Source organism: Oryzias melastigma, linkage group LG2 (genome assembly GCF_002922805.2).
Source record: "Oryzias melastigma strain HK-1 linkage group LG2, ASM292280v2, whole genome shotgun sequence".
NCBI lineage: Eukaryota > Metazoa > Chordata > Actinopteri > Beloniformes > Adrianichthyidae > Oryzias > Oryzias melastigma.
In genome coordinates, this window is record NC_050513.1 from 14,861,689 (window position 1) to 14,880,532 (window position 18,844).

Here is an 18,844-nt window from a genome sequence, read left to right on the forward strand (position 1 = left end):
TTTCTGATGACCTACTAAATTTGAGTAGAATGAATTAAATCTAAATGTGTCACCTTTAAGAGGGGCTTGAATCATTTTTTTGAGTGTAGTTTAGCAATTAACAAGTAGACACAGTTTACACAAAGCACTTTGCTTGCCCCTAGAGCACAAAATATGAACACAACTCAAATAAAAAAAGAAAGTCATGAATACAAGAGAAATAGTGGAACCACTGGAAGAAATCGAAGAGAATGGAATGAGTAAAATACGGGATTAAACACAACCGAAACAGTTGAAGTACAAAAACATATACAATGATCAAACTGTGTCTAAAGTTGCATTGAGATCAAGTAAAACTAGGATAGAACATTTTTGACCATCTGCTTTTGGCCTAATGCCCTTTTACAACCCTTGAACAGTGCTGTCTCTTAACAAACAATTTGGTTATTACCACAATCGTACAGTTGAAATATAACAAATTGGATACTTGTTTGTAGTTATTAAATTCAATCTGCTACATTGATTGATTGATTGTTTATTTAAGACAGGGACAGCATATATTAATAAAACATTTAAAAATGCAAATATATAAGATTATAGTCTTTTAGACTAATTTCCATCTCAAACATCTCAATTGCTGTTGTTGATCATGGATTTCACCATGGTTGTTGTTAACAGCGCTGGGAAGAATGAATGAAATAACTTCATATAATGTCACAGCAGTGATCCAAAAGGGGCGTTTTAACAAACTGTCTCACTAAAGATCAGTCTGTTTATGATCTAAGCTAGAACATTTAAAAATGATAAATAAACTCCTTAACAGAAAAAAAATATTTAATCAAACATATTATGTTTCAGCAGGATCCCACAGAGACTGGGAAGTGGACCTGGATCTGAACCCAGCCTTGCGCCCCACAAAAGTTACTATTCAAAAGATTTTAATCCTGACTTCAAAGACATCAGTCCAGGAGTGGAACAGTAAGTGTTTATCAGAGTTAAAGGAGGCTGGATAATAGTCCAGATAATGAATAGTTTTTAGCTGAATGACTTGAGGTCTGGTTCAGTTCTTGATCTCTCTGATCAGACTCACTAGGAGCATCATGTGTGATAAGTTCTTTTTGGTTGAGTCTTCTGAGTCTTTTTTTTCTCGTTTACATTAAGCGGTCAAGACCGGACGCTCTTTGATGTGTCTCGGCTGAGAACAGAGATTACTGTCATCTGCTTATTATCCATCTATGATGGAATTCCTCCATAAAATATTATTTCTATATATAAGACTTGCGTTAGAAACATAAAATAGTTAATATTAACAAGGATAGTTTTGGTTGAAGAAAACTGAAGCTCTGAAATGCATGGGCCGCCGCTGAAATGTACAACATGTATTCATTTATAAAATGCTACTTAGAATGTATATTATTACTATTTTCTATAGAAAATTTGATGTGTAAGTGTCACAGCTAAAGTTGCATTGAGGTCAAGTAAAACTAGGAGAGAACATTTTTGACCATCTGCTTTTGGCCTAACGCCCTTTTACAACCCATGAACAGTGCTGTCTCTTAACAAACAATTTGGTTGTTATTACAATCATACAGTTAAAATATAACAAATTGGATACTTGTTTGTAGTTATTAAAATCAATCTGCTACATCTCAATTGCTGTTGTTGATCATGGTTGTTGTAAACAGCGCTGGGAAGAAAAATGAAATAACTTCATATAATGTCACAGCAGTGATCCAAAAGGGGCGTTTTAACAAACTGTCTCACTAAAGATCAGTCTGTTTATGATCTAAGCTAGAATATTTCAAAATGATAGATAAATTCCTTAACAGAAGAAAAATATTTTACCAAACATATCATGTTTCAGCAGGATCCAACAGAGACTGGGAAGTGGACCTGGATCTGAACCCAGCCTTGTGTCCTTTAGAAGTGACAAGTCAAGAGATTTTAATCCTGACTTCAAAGACATCAGTTCAGGAGTGGAACAGTAAGTGTTTATTAGAGTTAAAGGAGGCTGTATAATAGTCCAGATGATGAATAGTTTTTAGCTGAATGACTTGAGGTCTGGTTCAGTTCTTGATCTCTGTGACCAGACTCACTTGGAGCATCATGTGTGATAAGTTCTTTTTGGTTGAGTCTTCTGAGTCTTTTTTCCTCGTTTCCACTGAGCGGTCCATACCGGACTGGACCGGGCCGGACTGGACTTTTTAATGTTTCCATTACAAAATGGACCAGGTCAGCAGGTCCGCTTGGTACCATTTTTAGACCCGCGTTGGTAGTAGCTCCATTGTAAACCAGAATGGACCCATGAGGGCGGAGCTTCTGTCGTCACGCAATGTAACTCATTGATTGGTGGAACGTTTTTAGACAACAGAAAGTGTCCGACCAACATTTTACCAGCTCAAGATCCAAACTGAAAGTTCCGTCTTTTTTTCGGCTGGATTTTTCTTAGGACGTGACTACCACTGAATGATGTCATCAATAGTCACTGGCCAGCTAGATTAGTGTGGAGCTGCCAGTGCTTCAATATATATAACAACAGGTGTTTTATAACTTTAAAAAGGTCATGCGACAACTAAAAGTCATTATTTAAATTTAAATGTAAACTTCTATTTGTGCATCTACGTGAAGAACGCAGTTTGCCGTCACGCCGAAGGGCTCTGCATGGGTTTAGCCTTGAATGAACTATTACAGACATCCCTACCCCTTAAAATGTCCCTACAAATCTTGGGATAGGAGAAGAATTTGGATTCAACCTTAAGCTTAGACCCACTTGTAATACGTGTGAGCAATGCAACAATGTGCATCTTAGCCAGACATATTACAAGTAGTCAACATGAATATTAATTTGTTTTTTAGTTTATTTAGATGTAAATATGTGCAAATTGTTTTTTACTCTAAAGTTTTATTTTTATGCAGTAAACTGACTGAAGCTGAGCTTTGATCTTCAATTGTGCATTCAGTGTTTAAACTTCGCGGGAAATGAACTTTAAAAAAAAATCCTCATTAAAGCAAATAGGCCATTATAGAAATTTGGAAAACTTTGTCATAAATTGGTCTCTTCAGATGTTTTTGTTTCATTTCTGTAGCTGCTGTGAAAGAAAAAATCCACATTTTTCTTTCATTTCACTTCAGTGTTTTATTTCTGTCAGCTTTTTCTTGATCCACTTCATAGCTCCTAAATTGTAGAAGAAGGAAGTTTGTTTTTTCTTTGTCAAAGTGACTGAATAGAAATGTTGCTCCATCATGGAGTGTTTGCTGCAGCAGCTCCATGTCTCCATCTGGTGGAGTGAGAGCAGAAGTGCAGCAGCTGATGTTCAGCAGCTTCCTCTGCCTAAACTGGATGGATGGGTTGATGAACTTTAATAATCGGTTTCAAAAAGTCGGAGGATTTTAATGCAAAGAAAAAAAAACAGTAATAAATAATTTTTTTTAATCAAAACCAACAACTTAAATGTTTAAATGTGCCAGTTGCGTACCATCAGGGCCTGCAAAGCCTTCAGTGGAGGCCTAAAAATATCTGAATGGAAGTATCTTAATCACAGACAATATATATATATATATATATACACACACAGACGTTTGTGCAAAATATATTTAAGATTATTCCGACTGCTCTTTCAGCTTCTCTCACAGCCCATTGCCCAGGATGCTCTACTGTCAGACTGTTTTTCCACAAGACAGTTTCTAACCTAGATCACTTGTTAGGTTCATGAAAGTCTGCCTTATTCTCATACAGTTAGTGCTTCCCTCCTCACTTCCGGTGTTTGTGGGCTTACCATAATAAAACACAGCTTATTAAACCATAGCCATATATGGTATGAACACATTTACGTTGATTCAACCGATGGACTTCTCTAGAAAAAAAGGAAATAGTGAGCAAAGGCCGGCCAACCCTGAAGCTAGTGAGCCTGTCCCAACAGAAAAAGGATTTGTTCTCCACTTTCAGCTTTCCAGCAGTTCTGTCTGGCCATGTAACAGAGTTGTGTGATGATAATGAGCAACAAAGGGGCCAGTATGAGAACTTAAACAGCCACTGAACCTATCTGCTCCAAACCCATCGAGCTGCAACTGCAGCTTCAGATAACATAATTTACCAAACATAAAGTTTTAAGACCATAAAAAAACGAGATCTACGGGACGCTCTTTGATGTGTCTCGGCTGAGAACAGAGATTACTGTCATCTGCTTATTATCCATCTATGATGGAATTCCTCCATAAAATATCATTTTTATATATAAGACTTGCGTTAGAAACATATAACAGTTAATATTAACAAGGATAGTTTTGGTTGTGGAAAACTGAAGCTCTGAAATGCACGGGCCGCCGCCGAAATGTACAAAATGTATACATTTATAAAATGCTACTTAGAATCTGTATAATTAACTATTTTCTATAGAAAATTTGATGTGTAAGTCACACAAATAGACAAAATAATTATTTAATAGTTACAAGTGAGTATCAAAAATGTTGATTCTATTCAGCAGTCAATGTTTGTTTATTTTGAAGCAGAACAGACAGTCTAACTTTGGAATGATGTTTGTATTTGCAGAGGTCAGCAGTTCACAAAGACAGACCAGTCTGCAGCATCCAGCTATGTGCCTGTGAAGAGGAACCCATCCAAAATGGATCCTAAAGAATCCACAATTGAACCAGGACCTTCAGACTCAAAGTAAGAACCGGTTTCTACTGAACAAAGCAGAGTTCAGCTCTCAGCAGGACCAAACAATGCTTCTCATCAAGAACATCAGATGGCACAAAGAAAACCTGGTTGACCAGGGCGTACAATGAGCTTAATACAGTGGGAGCCCTAAATCAAGAGTATTCGTGCCTATCTGGGTTGAAGGGAATGGAATGAGTAAAATATGGGATTAAACACAACTAAAACAGTTAAAGTACAAAAAACCAATACAATGATCAAACTGTGTCTGAAGTTGCATTGAGGTCAAGTAAAACTAGGACAGAAAATTTTTGACCATCTGCTTTTGGCCTAATGCCATTTTACAACCCTTGAACAATGCCGTCTCTTCACAAACAGTTTGGTTATTACCACAATCGTACAGTTGAAATATAACAAATTGGATACTTGCTTGTAGTTATTAAATTCAATCTGCTACATCTCAATTGCTGTTGTTGATCATGGATTTCACCATGGTTGTTGTTAACAGCGCTGGGAAGAAAAATGAAATAACTTCATATAATGTCACAGCAGTGATCCAAAAGGGGCATTTTAACAAACTGTCTCACTAAGGATCAGTCTGTTTATGATCTAAGCTCGAACATTTCAAAATGATAAATAAACTCCTTAACAGAAGAACAATATTTTACCAAACATATCATGTTTTAGGAGGATCCAACAGAGACTGGGAAGTGGACCTGGATCTGAACCCAGCCATGCGTCCGACAGAAGTGACTATTCAACAGATTTTAATCCTGACTTCAAAGACATCAGTTCAGGAGTGGAACAGTAAGTGTTTATTAGAGTTAAAGGAGGCTGTATAATAGTCCAGATGATGAATAGTTTTTAGCTGAATGACTTGAGGTCTGGTTCAGTTCTTGATCTCTGTGACCAGACTCACTTGGAGCATCATGTGTGATAAGTTCTTTTTGGTTGAGTCTTCTGAGTCTTTTTTCCTCGTTTCCACTGAGCGGTCCATACCGGACTGGACCGGGCCGGACTGGACTTTTTAATGTTTCCATTACAAAATGGACCAGGTCAGCAGGTCCGCTTGGTACCATTTTTAGACCCGCGTTGGTAGTAGCTCCATTGTAAACCAGAATGGACCCATGAGGGCGGAGCTTCTGTCGTCACGCAATGTAACTCATTGATTGGTGGAACGTTTTTAGACAACAGAAAGTGTCCGACCAACATTTTACCAGCTCAAGATCCAAACTGAAAGTTCCGTCTTTTTTTCGGCTGGATTTTTCTTAGGACGTGACTACCACTGAATGATGTCATCAATAGTCACTGGCCAGCTAGATTAGTGTGGAGCTGCCAGTGCTTCAATATATATAACAACAGGTGTTTTATAACTTTAAAAAGGTCATGCGACAACTAAAAGTCATTATTTAAATTTAAATGTAAACTTCTATTTGTGCATCTACGTGAAGAACACAGTTTGCCGTCACGCCGAAGGGCTCTGCATGGGTTTAGCCTTGAATGAACTATTACAGACATCCCTACCCCTTAAAATGTCCCTACAAATCTTGGGATAGGAGAAGAATTTGGATTCAACCTTAAGCTTAGACCCACTTGTAATACGTGTGAGCAATGCAACAATGTGCATCTTAGCCAGACATATTACAAGTAGTCAACATGAATATTAATTTGTTTTTTAGTTTATTTAGATGTAAATATGTGCAAATTGTTTTTTACTCTAAAGTTGTATTTTTATGCAGTAAACTGACTGAAGCTGAGCTTTGATCTTCAATTGTGCATTCAGTGTTTAAACTTCGCGGGAAATGAACTTTAAAAAAAAATCCTCATTAAAGCAAATAGGCCATTATAGAAATTTGGAAAACTTTGTCATAAATTGGTCTCTTCAGATGTTTTTGTTTCATTTCTGTAGCTGCTGTGAAAGAAAAAATCCACATTTTTCTTTCATTTCACTTCAGTGTTTTATTTCTGTCAGCTTTTTCTTGATCTGCTTCATTGTTCCTGGATTGTAGAAAGAGGAAGTTTGTTTTTTCTTTGTCAAAGTGACTGAATGAGTGAAATGTTTCTCCATCATAGAGTGTTTGCTGCTGCAGCTCCATGTCTCCATCTGGTGGAGTGAGAGCAGAAGTGCAGCAGCTGATGTTCAGCAGCTTCCTCTGCCTAAACTGGATGGATGGGTTGATGAACTTTAATAATCGGTAGAAAAAAGGCAGAGGATTTTAATACAAAGAAGAAAAAAAAACAGGAATATATTTTTTTAATTAAAACCAACAACTTAGATTAATCGCGAGTTAACTCTGGACAAAATGATATTTATCGCCATTAAAAATTTTAATCGCCTGACAGCTTTACTCATGATTAATCGCAAAGTAATATGTGGTCTTTTATTTAGGAAAAAAAATGTGTGCTTCGTGGAATTTAGCAGTTCTACATTAATTATTAAAACCAGAATGGCAAAATGAATAGTTTTCATCAGAAATACTTTATTTTGTAACATTGTATTGAGATAAACTTTCTTAACAATAAAATGCTGTAACATAAAATGCCTAACAAAAGGCCAAGTCCAAGTGAAGGGCATTTTAAATTCAAAACTTCAATCAACGTTCAGTAAAATAAAATAAAAAACATCAAAAATAACATTTCCTAAACACTTTCATGTTAATTTTTTGTCAGGACCAAATCTTTTCCTCCTCTGCTGAATTGCAGTAATAAATGAAATAGAGATTTATCATTTCCAATTAACTTTTGTTTTTTAAAACATTAAAGACTGAGAAAAGCGGGATACTCTGTGGATAGTTTGACAGTCTGTTACTGCCGCCGCGTTCTCTGGCTGCAGCTCCATGCAGCGACGTGTCCAGCGGAGCTCAGGCCATGAATATGCCGGCAGACAGACCGCTATGCTGGGGCTGGATCACGCTTAAACCTCCAGAACTTTGGGATATTTTGCATATTTTCGCGGGGAGAAAGAGGGACGTGCCACACACTCAAAGCTGAGATTTATCTTTTCATCTACAAATAACTGCCGTTGTTTAAACTACATTTAAAACGTCCCCCGGTGCGCTTGCTGTTCAGAACGCCGGGAGTCCAGTACCACTAGACGTGGTACTGGACTCGAACCGGAGCCGGGTTAGGGTACAGGAGCTCTCCAGGTCCTAGCGCTGGGCCGGTTTTAGCTCGCAGCTCGGAGGTTGGAGAGCAGCCGGTGAGTTAAATGGCGATGAGGGACGCCTGCGCGCGGTATGGAAAGGCACGATGAGAAAATCCGCGAGTAATGCGTCAAAAAAATTGTCGGCGTCACGCACATGTCAAATGTACTTGTTTTTAACGCGACAAATCTGACAGCCCTAATATTTATATAAATATGTATATATATATATACACACACACATTTGTGCAAAATATATTTAAGATTATTCCGACTGCTCTTTCAGCTTCTCTCACAGCCCATTGCCCAGGATGCTCTACTGTCAGACTGTTTTTCCACAAGACAGTTTCTAACCTAGATCACTTGTTCGGTTCATGAAAGTCTGCCTTATTCTCATACAGTTAGTGCTTCCCTCCTCACTCCCGGTGTTTGTCGGCGTTCCATAATAAAACACAGCTTAATAAACTGTAGCCATAAATGATATGAACACATTTACGTTGTTTCAACCGATGGCGATGAAGATGGACTTCTCCAGAAAAATTGGAAATGGTTAACAAAGGCCGGCCAACCCCAAAGCTAGTGAGCCTGTCTCAACAGGAAAAGGATTTGTTCTCCACTTTCAGCTTTCCAGCAGTTCTGTCTGACCAGGTAACAGAGTTGTGTGATAATAATGAGCAACAAAGGGGCCAGTATAAGAACTTCCACGCAGCTACTGAACCTATCTGCTCCAAACCCTTCGAGCTGCAACTGCAGCTTCAGATAACATAATTTCCCAAACAAAAAACAAGTTTCAAGACCATAAAAAAACTAGATCTGTGGGACGCTCTTTGATGTGTCTCGGCTGAGAACAGAGATTACTGTCATTCTCTTATTATCCATCTATGATGGAATTCCTCCATAAAATATCATTTCTATATATAAGACTTGCGTTAGAAACATAAAATAGTTAATATTAACAAGGATAGTTTTGGTTGAGGAAAACTGAAGCTCTGAAAATGTATACATTTATAAATGATACTTGGAATGTATATAATTACTATTTTCTATAGAAAATTTGATGTGTAAGTGTCACAGATAACTTCCTTAACAGAAGAAAAAAATTTGATCAAACATATAATGTTTCAACAGGATCCCACAGAGACTGGGAAGTGGACCTGGATCTGAACCCAGCCTTGCGTCCGACAGAAGTGACGAGTCAAAAGATAATAATCCTGCCTTCGAAGACAGCAGTTCAGGAGTGGAACAGTAAGTGTCTATCAGAGTTAAAGGAGGCTGGATAATAGCAGATGATGAATAGTTTTTAGCTGAAGGACTTGAGGTCTGGTTCAGTTCTTGATCTCTGTGACCAGACTCACTTGGAGCATCATGTGTGATGAGATCTTTTCAGTTAAGTATTCTGAGAGTCTTTTTTTGCTTCGTTTTCACTGAGCGGTCCAGACCAGACTGGACTTTTTAGCGTTTCCATTACAAAATGGACCCGGTAAGCAGGTCCGACTGATACCATTCTTAGACCCGCATTGGTAGTAGGTCCATTGAAAAATGGAATGGACCCATGAGGGCGGAGCTTCTGTCGTTACACAATGTAAACCATTGATTGGTGGTTTTATTGGTTTGATTGGTTTTACGACAACAGGAAGAGTCCGACCAACCTTTTACCGACTTAAGATCCAAACTAAAGGTTCTGTCCTCTTTTCGGCTGCATTTTTTTTCGCCCCAGTGTTGAATCTTTCCTGATATGTTTCCCGGCCGTGGTCAGGAGACCCAGGGGAGATTTTCTGCGGGCTGAAGAGCTGCTCTTCCTTTGGGGTTCTCCTTTGTGTTTGGATTTTCTTAGCCTCCTGAGCGTGTGAAGCTAAAGAATCAGTCTCAGTTCTTAGATGAACATTTTATTATTTCTTTTCCTTGCACTTCCAATTAACAACAACTGTCGACACGCTGATGCAATCTCCCCCCATACACACAGCAGTTCCCGTCTCTGTGTCTCCCCCCCGCAGCTGAAGATTGTCCGGTACCAATCCAAACTCATCAAAACACTTCTGATCTGCTTTATAAAACATTTATTGAAGAACGTTGGAGTGTTGATTAACATGAAGAGATTTTTTTTCCTTTGATTCAGAACAATAGACTGTTCTGCAATGCAGCTCCAGATTATAATGATCCTCCGATGTTATCTTTTCATTTTCCCTGCGTTTCTGAGTTAGCTGATGCAGATTCTCTTTCACTGTTTTGACGCGCAGCTACGTCATTAGTCTACAACCCGTATGGGCTTTCATGGTCCAACGCTCAATGGAAATGCTCACTCAAAATGCCAGAACCATTATAAACCAGCCAAGAGGGGACTGTTCTGGTCCGGACCGCTCAGTAGAAATGAGGCATTTGAGAGGAGAGATGTTGGAGAGAATTTAAACAGAAATAAATCTTTTAATATCTTCTGATTTACACAAATGTTTTGCTAAAAAAACACCCAGTCACATCTTTCAATGAAAGTCTTTCATATTTTTTTTTAAATAATAAATATCCACAGAAGATCTAATAGTTAATATTGATACACAAAAGTTTTAAAATCAGTTGAGCATCACTAAGTGATTCAAATATATATATAACTTGACATAAAAAATATAAGCCTATTCAAAACTTTATATGATAGATAGATAGATAGATAGATAGAATTTATTCCGGACACATAGTCCAATCAGTAGAACTACATTAAAACAGTGCAATGTCAGAAAATACACAGGTTAAGAACAGTATACAAAAAAAATACAATAATCAATAAAACTACTTAAAAAATCAAAATGTCACAAATACATAGGTTAAGAACAATATACAAAAAATTATAAAAGTTACAAACAATATTTATACCATAATACACCAAATAAAATTAGTTAAAGGGATAGTTAAAAAGACAGTCCCTCCAGTGCCTCCAGATTTTTGACTGGAAGCGTATGGCACAAAGTCTAATATTACTTATGGTCATGATGAGGGTGTTCTTTGAAGCATTTAATCTGCAGATGAACCCGAACATGAGTGAGCGTATGCAAGCCTGAAGAGTGTTAATTCTGAGGGAAACAAACAGCTCACTAGCACTCGTCCACCTGGGCTTTTTTAGAAGCACTCTCAGAGCGTCATTGTATGCCACCTGCAGCTTTCTCATACTGGCCCTTTTATAGTTTGACCAAAGATGTGTCGTATACAGATGGGTGCAAAATGCTTTAAATAGAGTCACCTTGACTTCCTCTGTACACATGGTAAACTTCCGAGAGAGAGTGTTGGCTTGGCCATATACCACACGACACTGCCTGTAAATATCGGCGTCATCTGACATGTCCTCTGAAATTATATGCCCCAGATATTTTATCTTACTAGCACACATGAGCACAGCATTTGATAGATAAAAATCAGGGAATTTTTGGTATTTGTCTTCTTTTGACCGGGAAATCATAATCAAGCTTTTTTGTGCATTAAATATGATGTCATAATCTAGCCCATAAGATGAACAGATGTTAAGCAAGTTCTGAAGACCAGCAGTACTTGGACTCATCACAACTATGTCATCAGCATACATCAGATGGTTGATAATGACATCTCCAGCCACACAACCAGTGCGACAGGCTTTCAGCTTAAGGGACAAATCATCCAAATACAAATTAAAAAGAATAGGAGAGAGAATACCCCCCTGTCTCACTCCATTGCTAGCTCTAAAAGGATCTGACATCTTGTTTCCCCATTTAACTTGCATTGTTTGCTGAGCATACCAATAGGCCAAGATACGTACAACACATTTATGTACACCTCTCTTTGCCAGTTTCATAAATAATTTCTTATGATTTACTCTGTCAAACGCTTTAGAAGCATCTAGAAAACACAGAAAAACAGAGGAATTTAAATTCTTATATTTATAGACCATTTCTTTGAGAGCATAAATGCACATGTCAGTACCGAGCTTTTCTTTAAACCCAAATTGATTGTCAGTCGTTTTTACAAACTCTGTGATCCTGTCCAATAGGATTATCTCAAAAAGTTTTGACAGTATACCAGCCAGAGCTATTGGTCTGTAATTTTCAGAGCTACCAATTCGTCCAGCTTTGTTTTTTATCACTGGGACTAGCAGAACAGATATCATCGAGTCTGGTAAAAAACCATGTACAAGAAAGGCTGTAAAACACATGCTAAGTAATGGGATTACCCTTGCACCAGCAAATTTCACATGCTCAGAGGATACCCCATCAGGTCCAGTAGCTTTGTTGTTTGCCAATTTGAGGATAGCTTGGTGAACATCAGCTGTAGTGATAACATCAGCTGAACCAGTGTCAGTTGCTACATAAAAATCACTCTGGACACAGTTAAATATTCTGATGTACTGTTGTCGCCACAGTTCTACAATATTTTCATTGCCAGAGACCCCATCTACCACACATGGAACTGTTTTAGTGCCAGAAGTACTGGATTTCACTTCTTTCCAGAAGTCTTGGGTCTTGTGACATAATAGATTCCTGGCCATGGAATCAGCTCTCATTTCCTGATCATTTTTACAAATAAAGCGTACTGCATATTTATACCTTGCATTAGTAACCTTTTTTTGCTCAAAAACTGGCCCCTGCCTTGGTTTACCAGCAAGAACCCATTCCCTTGAAGCTTCTCGTGCTTTTAAAAAAAATTATTTTACATGGAAGCTCCAGCCTGGTTTACCCCTTTTCTTAGTTTTTGGTTTAAGAAGGAAGTTACTAGAGCTAAGTAACGCTTTAGTTATATTTTCATACAGAGAAGAAATAGCAGAGACATGAGCAGGGTTTTTACAATTTCCATTACTACATGTAATTGCTTCTCGCGGCAGAGAGATATTACTTAATAAGAATATGAAATATTCTTATTAATATATGAATATCTAACTTCAAAAGAATGTCATTTCTGCTTATGTTTAAGTTCAGACACATTTAAGGGACTGGTAGATGCCACAAAAAGTGTCTAAACAGCTATCAGGAGGCAGGAGGTTCAAACTTTGACCTCCCTTAAAATTTGAATTTATGTTCAGATCTTTTTTCTTTTTAATAGAATAATAGTAATGTTTTAGTTCCATTTTTTAATCATTTTTTCATTTTTTTTTTAGAGAATATTTTCAGTAAGATTGGATATTCATATATCAATAAACAAAAATGTAAACCAGTGAGACCAGCCACTCAGACAGCTGCTGAAACAATTTCTGCACAAACTGTCAAAACCGTCTCAGGGAAGCTCAACTGCATGCTCGTCGTCCCCATCGGGGTCTTAACCTGACTCCAGATCGTCATCATAACAGACTTGAGTGGGCAAATGCTCACATTCGATGGCGTCTGGCACGTTGGAGAGGTGTTCTCTTCACGGATGAATCTCGGTTTACATTGTTCAGGGCAGATGGCAGACAGCGCGTGTGGCGTCGTGTGTGTGAGCGCTTTGCTGATGTCAATGTTGTGGATGGAGGGGCCTATGGTGGTGGTGGGGTTATGGTATGGGCAGGCATCTGTCATGAAGAACTCAGGTGTATTTTATTGATGACATATTTACAAAGAAAACAAAGTTATAGTGCAAAGACAAAAAGAAAAATAAAGAGGAAGAAATTGCACCGTTGATACGAGTAATGTGAAAGAAATTGCACAACGTATTTTAAAAGTGACATTGGATTAAAGTGTTAAATTAAGTGACAAAAATAAAGTGACTGAGGGCATCAACATAAACAGCAAATGTCCAGCTGGATCACTAGGAGCAGCTCCGGTTGTACAGTCTCACTGCAGCAGGTAGGAACGACCTGTGATGCCCCTCTTTCAAATACCTGGGGTGGATCAGTCTGTGGCTGAAAGAGCTGCTTAGAGCCAGCACCGTGTCGCAAAGGGGATGGGTCTTTCTTCATCAAGGATGATAGCTTGGCTACTATCCTCCTTTCTCCCACCTCCACAGAGTGAAGCGGCTGCCCCAGAACGGAGCTGGCCTTCACCAGCTTCTCCAGCTTCCTCATGTCTGCTGTGGAGATGCTGCTGCACTAGCAGACCACTCCATAGAAGATGGTTATAAAGAGAAGGCAAAAGCTTGTTGACAGCTGTGACTTTAAATCCGAGCTGCTGCTGCTGCTGCTGCTGCTCCCCCTCCCCCTCCTCCCCGGTGTGTTTTTCTTGTTTGGAAGCAGGGCCGGATCTAGCCCGCCCCTATTGGGGGTGCAAACAGAATATCAGGGGGGGCAAGTTTAGGGATACAAAATGGTTCCATTGTAAAATTCTCCCATGCCCATAAAAAGCCCCAATCTGATAAAAATCCTGTTGTTTGAGTTTATATCATGTCTGTCTGTCATTTTTTTTCTGAAAGAGAACACATGTAATAAGAAATCATTTTGTTTTTGCATATCCGAGTATTTCTCCTTTCAAATCAATCAAACTGTCTTGGACAGACTCTGTTTGAATGAATGATCTTCTTTCCATCAACAGCTCTGCTGCACATGCACTAAACCCTCATCTGTTCCTAGTGTCTAGTTCAGGTTCTGGAGAAGAGAAGATGGTATCTTCACATTGACTGCAGTCAAATGAGCCGCCGTTTACATTTCTGTGGTCAAATCAGCATCACTGGATTTTTGGTGTGAGTTTCATCCAATACTTACGGTAGCAGGACTGAGAACGCTGGAAAATCTCCACCAGACTCCACGGAGCTTCTTGATGTGACCACGGAAATGTGAACGGCGGCTCATTTGACCACAGTTGGAAAGGATTGCCTGGCCTATTTCTTCCGCGAGATGCGAGCGCTCCGCGTCAATACTGGCAGGAAGTTGCATCAACATACATGAGAAAATCCGGTTTATTTTCAAAATGGAACCAATTTTTCACAATAAAACGCCGCGATTGACAAATGTGATCATGTTTTTGTGTCTAAACAGACTGTAGAGAGGAAAATATGCATACAATCAAAACACACAGACACGCGTGCGCGAGAGTCCCCCCCCCCCCCGGACACCACAGATCTCCGGAGCGGGTGTGCTGGGCTGCAGGGTCCTGGGTGGAAAAAAAGCAGGGCAGACGGGGCCCCCAATGCAGTGGGGCCACACTGGAGCGGGGAATGGGGCTGTGTTTGAACGAGAGAGAGGCAGAGGAGCGGTTCTTCTTGGAAGAAACATCAGGTAATATTTTTAGTTTATTAATTTACAGACGGAAACACCTGGGAGCGCGTGCGTGCACACAGACACACAACAAAACAGACAGACACGCGCGCACAAACTGATCAACGAAGTGGGTCGACTGCGGAGTTGGGGGGCGGGGTCTGTGTCAACAGGGGCAGAGACCATCCCCTTTAGGCAGAAACACGGGGTGATATCCTGGTTATTGACCATGATGGCAAAAAAGCAATAGCTCTAGCAGAAGCGCCTGTCGACCGTCGCGGAAAAAAATCGCGTCTGGTGTGACCAATAGAGCGCCGCGAAGCAGCGCGCACTCCGCTCCGCGCCGCCTCGTGGCGCTCTCGCATCCGGTGTAACGCCGGAGTCACACCGGACGCGAGAGCGCCGTGTCTGTCTGTTTTGTTGTGTGTCTGTGTGAATGCACGTGTGCGGGGTGGGGGCTCTCGCGCACCCGTGTCTGTGTGTTTTGATTGTATGCATATTTTCCTCTCTACAGTCTGTTTAGACACAAAAACATGATCACATTTGTCAATCGCGGCGTTTTATTTTGAAAAACTGGTTCTATTTTGAAAATAAACCGGATTTTCTCATGTATTTTGAAGCAACTTCCTTCCAGTATTGGCGCGGAGCGCTCGCGTCTCGCGTAAGAAATAGGCCAGACGCCGAAACGTTGCGCTGCACCACGCGGACCCTCCGCGCCTGGTGTGACCGACGCCATAGGTTAACATGGGCGCCGAATGGAAGCGCACTCCGTTCCGCGCCGCTTTGCAGCGCTATCGCGTCCGGTGTGACTCTGGCGTAATGCTCCGGTACTGTTAGCTTGGCTGCTACAAACAGCGCTAGCTTTAACAACCAGAAACCTGCACTTTGTCAACTCGTTTCTCGCTTTTTCCTCCACATTACAACAAAGAGAGCAACAGATGAGGACTAGAAAGAGTTCAAATTTTGGGTAATCGAGTCATTTCAGCGACAAACAGCAGATAAAAACTTCTAGACAGTTCTGCCCAGCTGCGCTGCTGAGAACCGCGTGTCTCTGCCTCTATGTGCGCGTGAGTGACAGAGTGAGAGAGGAGGACCCGAGTGAAGGGAGAGGCCACGCCCTCCTTTGCATCTACCAATCACCACTAGCAGCTACTTTGAATGGGAGCCAGAGAGAGCAGAGAGCGCTCTGTTTTTCTTGTTTGGATGGCGTCACGTTTGGGGGGGCAGTCCTGAAATTTGGGGGGGCATTGCCCCACCGTGCCCATGCCTAGATCCGGCCTTATTTGGAAGTCATGTGACATACGACGGGACAGAGTCACGTGCGCCGTCATTATGGATCGAGTCTTCTCGAGTAATGAATGACGGAGGTCCGAAAACTTAACAAAAGGAGACGCAGTGTTTTACAATCGACTTCAAAAACCTTGACAACAAAATAATCCGATGGAGATGAATCATCACAGGACAGGAATCACATTTTAATAGAGAGAAATCAGGCTGGGAACCGTGAACTGTGTGCTAAAGTGGGTGCTAGCAACTAATGAGAGACATGCTAGTTTGGTTCTTCGATGTATGTTTTTATTAATGTTTCGTGTTTTTAAACATAGCGGATGTTAATTGCACGTATTTACGTTCAACCTGCACAAAAACTGATGGTAATTCATGTAGGAAACACGTAAAATGTTCGGTCAAGATGCACGGTGCTGCATTGTTTTGCTAGCTACTGTAAGAGCCTAAATCTTATCGTCGGTCGCACTCCCCCCTTTTGTAAGAAGTGTAAGTGAGTTTGCACATAATTTTCTTAATCCGTGGCATCACTGTTGAGCTTTTTTCTTGGTCGTTCGGACCGAATAAAGGCCCAGCTAGAATATACAGCACTAATGCTAACGCTAGCTTTCTGCTCAGTGACATAAACACAGCAGAGAGCAGATGTTGGTGAAGGAGCAGTGGATGTCAACTTTTTAAAACTGCCACACCATTTACTGCTATTATCTCGGTGTTTGGAATCTTAACAGTTTGGCAGATGTATTTGATGTTATCATCCATGTTTAAAAATGTTTTTTTGTATCAGTTAAAGATGCTAGCTGGAGCCTTTTTCTCAAAGTACAACGAAATCGTCTATTTGAAGGTAAATTCTGAAGCAATTGAGATTTATTTACCATGTATCCAAAAAGAATAAAAGTTTTAGTTTCACTTGAAAATGTGGTAAAGGGTGTTTTTATTAATATTATTATTATTTTGCACTTTGAGATGTTTTTAATAGGGAAAGGACTTTACTAAACTTTATCAGTCATTCATGCTATAAACTTCATCAGTCTCCCTCATTTCTGGTCTTGGGTGACAATCATTTACAAGCTCTGTTTTATGGATTTTAGCACAGTAGCAAAATAAAAACACAGATATTCAGAAGCTGTTCTTTTGACAGAAATGCATTATCTGTAGCAGTAGAAGGCGCAATACTTCCACTATTTACAGATGAATCTTAATAGATACTATTTAATTTGAATAAATAAAAATATTTGTTCAAAAATGTGTTTACTCCTCTCAACTAAAATCATTATAATTACATTTTTGTCAATTTGAATTTATTTTTAAAAAATCGTGATAAAATCGAAATCGTGATTTTATTTTTTTTGCCATATCGCCCAGCCCTAGTAATAAATGCGACAGGGGGTGCAATTCAGTGGTTGCTGGGTGAATCCCACACAGGTAATTGGGAGAATTTTTCAATCTAACACTCATTTCAAGCTCAAGGTACTTTTAAATTAAGCCACTTTAATTCATCACACCAAGTGTAATTTGCAGTGATTGTATATTTTAAATTCAATTCCAATCTCTTAAACTATCCAGTGACATGCAGTGATGTTCATAACTGATGAGGCACTGACATCAGTCAGATTTCTAAACTTTACGAAGGGGCTGCCCCCCCTTGTTTAGAACTATTAAATAAATATTTATATAAATAAATAAATAAAGAACTTGAAAACTCTGACACTATCTGGCAACACTGCCTACAGAGCACCATTTGACTGACAACAGATAAAGTGTTGTTTAAAATTTGGGTAACACTTTATAGTAAGATTCCCTAACAAGCTTTCTTAACATATTAATAGGCATAATTAATGTTCTTATAAGGTGTTAGTAAGACAGTTATTGGTGTAATAAGCCTAATAAGGCTTATTAAATTCCTAAGTTAACACATTTACAAGCATTATTAATGTGTTAATATGATGCTTATTGTTACATTTATTACCATCGTATACGTGGAACAAATAAGTGTTAACAAGCTTAATAAGAATCTTTAACAAAACTTGTTAACACATTAGTAAGGCTTATTAATGTGTACGGTTCTTGTAAGACATTTAATATCATTATAGATGTCTCACACCGACATATGTGTTAATAAGCTTAATAAGAACCCTTAATAAACTTAAGGACTAATTTACTGCATTAATAATGTGTTAAATGCAAGTAAAAATATTTATTAGCAGTATTGGTGTCTGGCAAAAACCTGACAGTGTTAATGAAAATATTGACTACTCAGTCAGACCATTGTCTAAAAAGACCATATTAGTAAACTGGTAGTAAGCTTTATAAATGTGTTAGTAAACTTTGTTAACCATTTATTGATTGTTTTGCAACACCTTATCTAAAGTGTGATCAAAACCATAATAGTAAACTGGTAGTAAGCTTTATAAATGTGTTAGTAAACTTCGTTAACCATTTATTAAATGTTTTGCAGCACCTTATCTAAAGTGTGGAGTGTTTTACCATAAACAAGCACAAAGCATAAAACTCGTAAAATGAAACTTTCAGAGGAGAGTGGGAAAGAAGAACAAAATGTGAATGGAACTGCACCAACAAAACCATGGAGAACTAAATACAATAAATAATAAAGAATAGAAGAGAGGAGAAGTAAATGAGAATAGAGAACAGAACCCCAGAGCTGATCTGA

General features: G+C 39.1%; 1 protein-coding gene across 5 annotated transcripts in view; it reads left to right on the forward strand.

The window, feature by feature from the left end:
- The window catches only part of LOC112156628 (NACHT, LRR and PYD domains-containing protein 12-like), a 68,469-nt gene that overhangs the window by 4,900 nt on the left and 44,725 nt on the right, over positions 1 to 18,844 (forward strand). Inside the window, exons 3-7 of one of the 5 annotated variants that reach the window (XM_036214541.1) lie at positions 838 to 957; positions 1,844 to 1,963; positions 4,529 to 4,648; positions 5,324 to 5,443; positions 8,907 to 9,023. In XM_036214541.1, coding sequence (XP_036070434.1) covers positions 838 to 957; positions 1,844 to 1,963; positions 4,529 to 4,648; positions 5,324 to 5,443; positions 8,907 to 9,023 — 597 coding nt within the window. The remainder of the gene's footprint in view (positions 1 to 837; positions 958 to 1,843; positions 1,964 to 4,528; positions 4,649 to 5,323; positions 5,444 to 8,906; positions 9,024 to 18,844) is intronic. The other 4 variants (XM_036214543.1, XM_036214542.1, XM_036214544.1 and 1 more) reach the window with 4 other exon arrangements.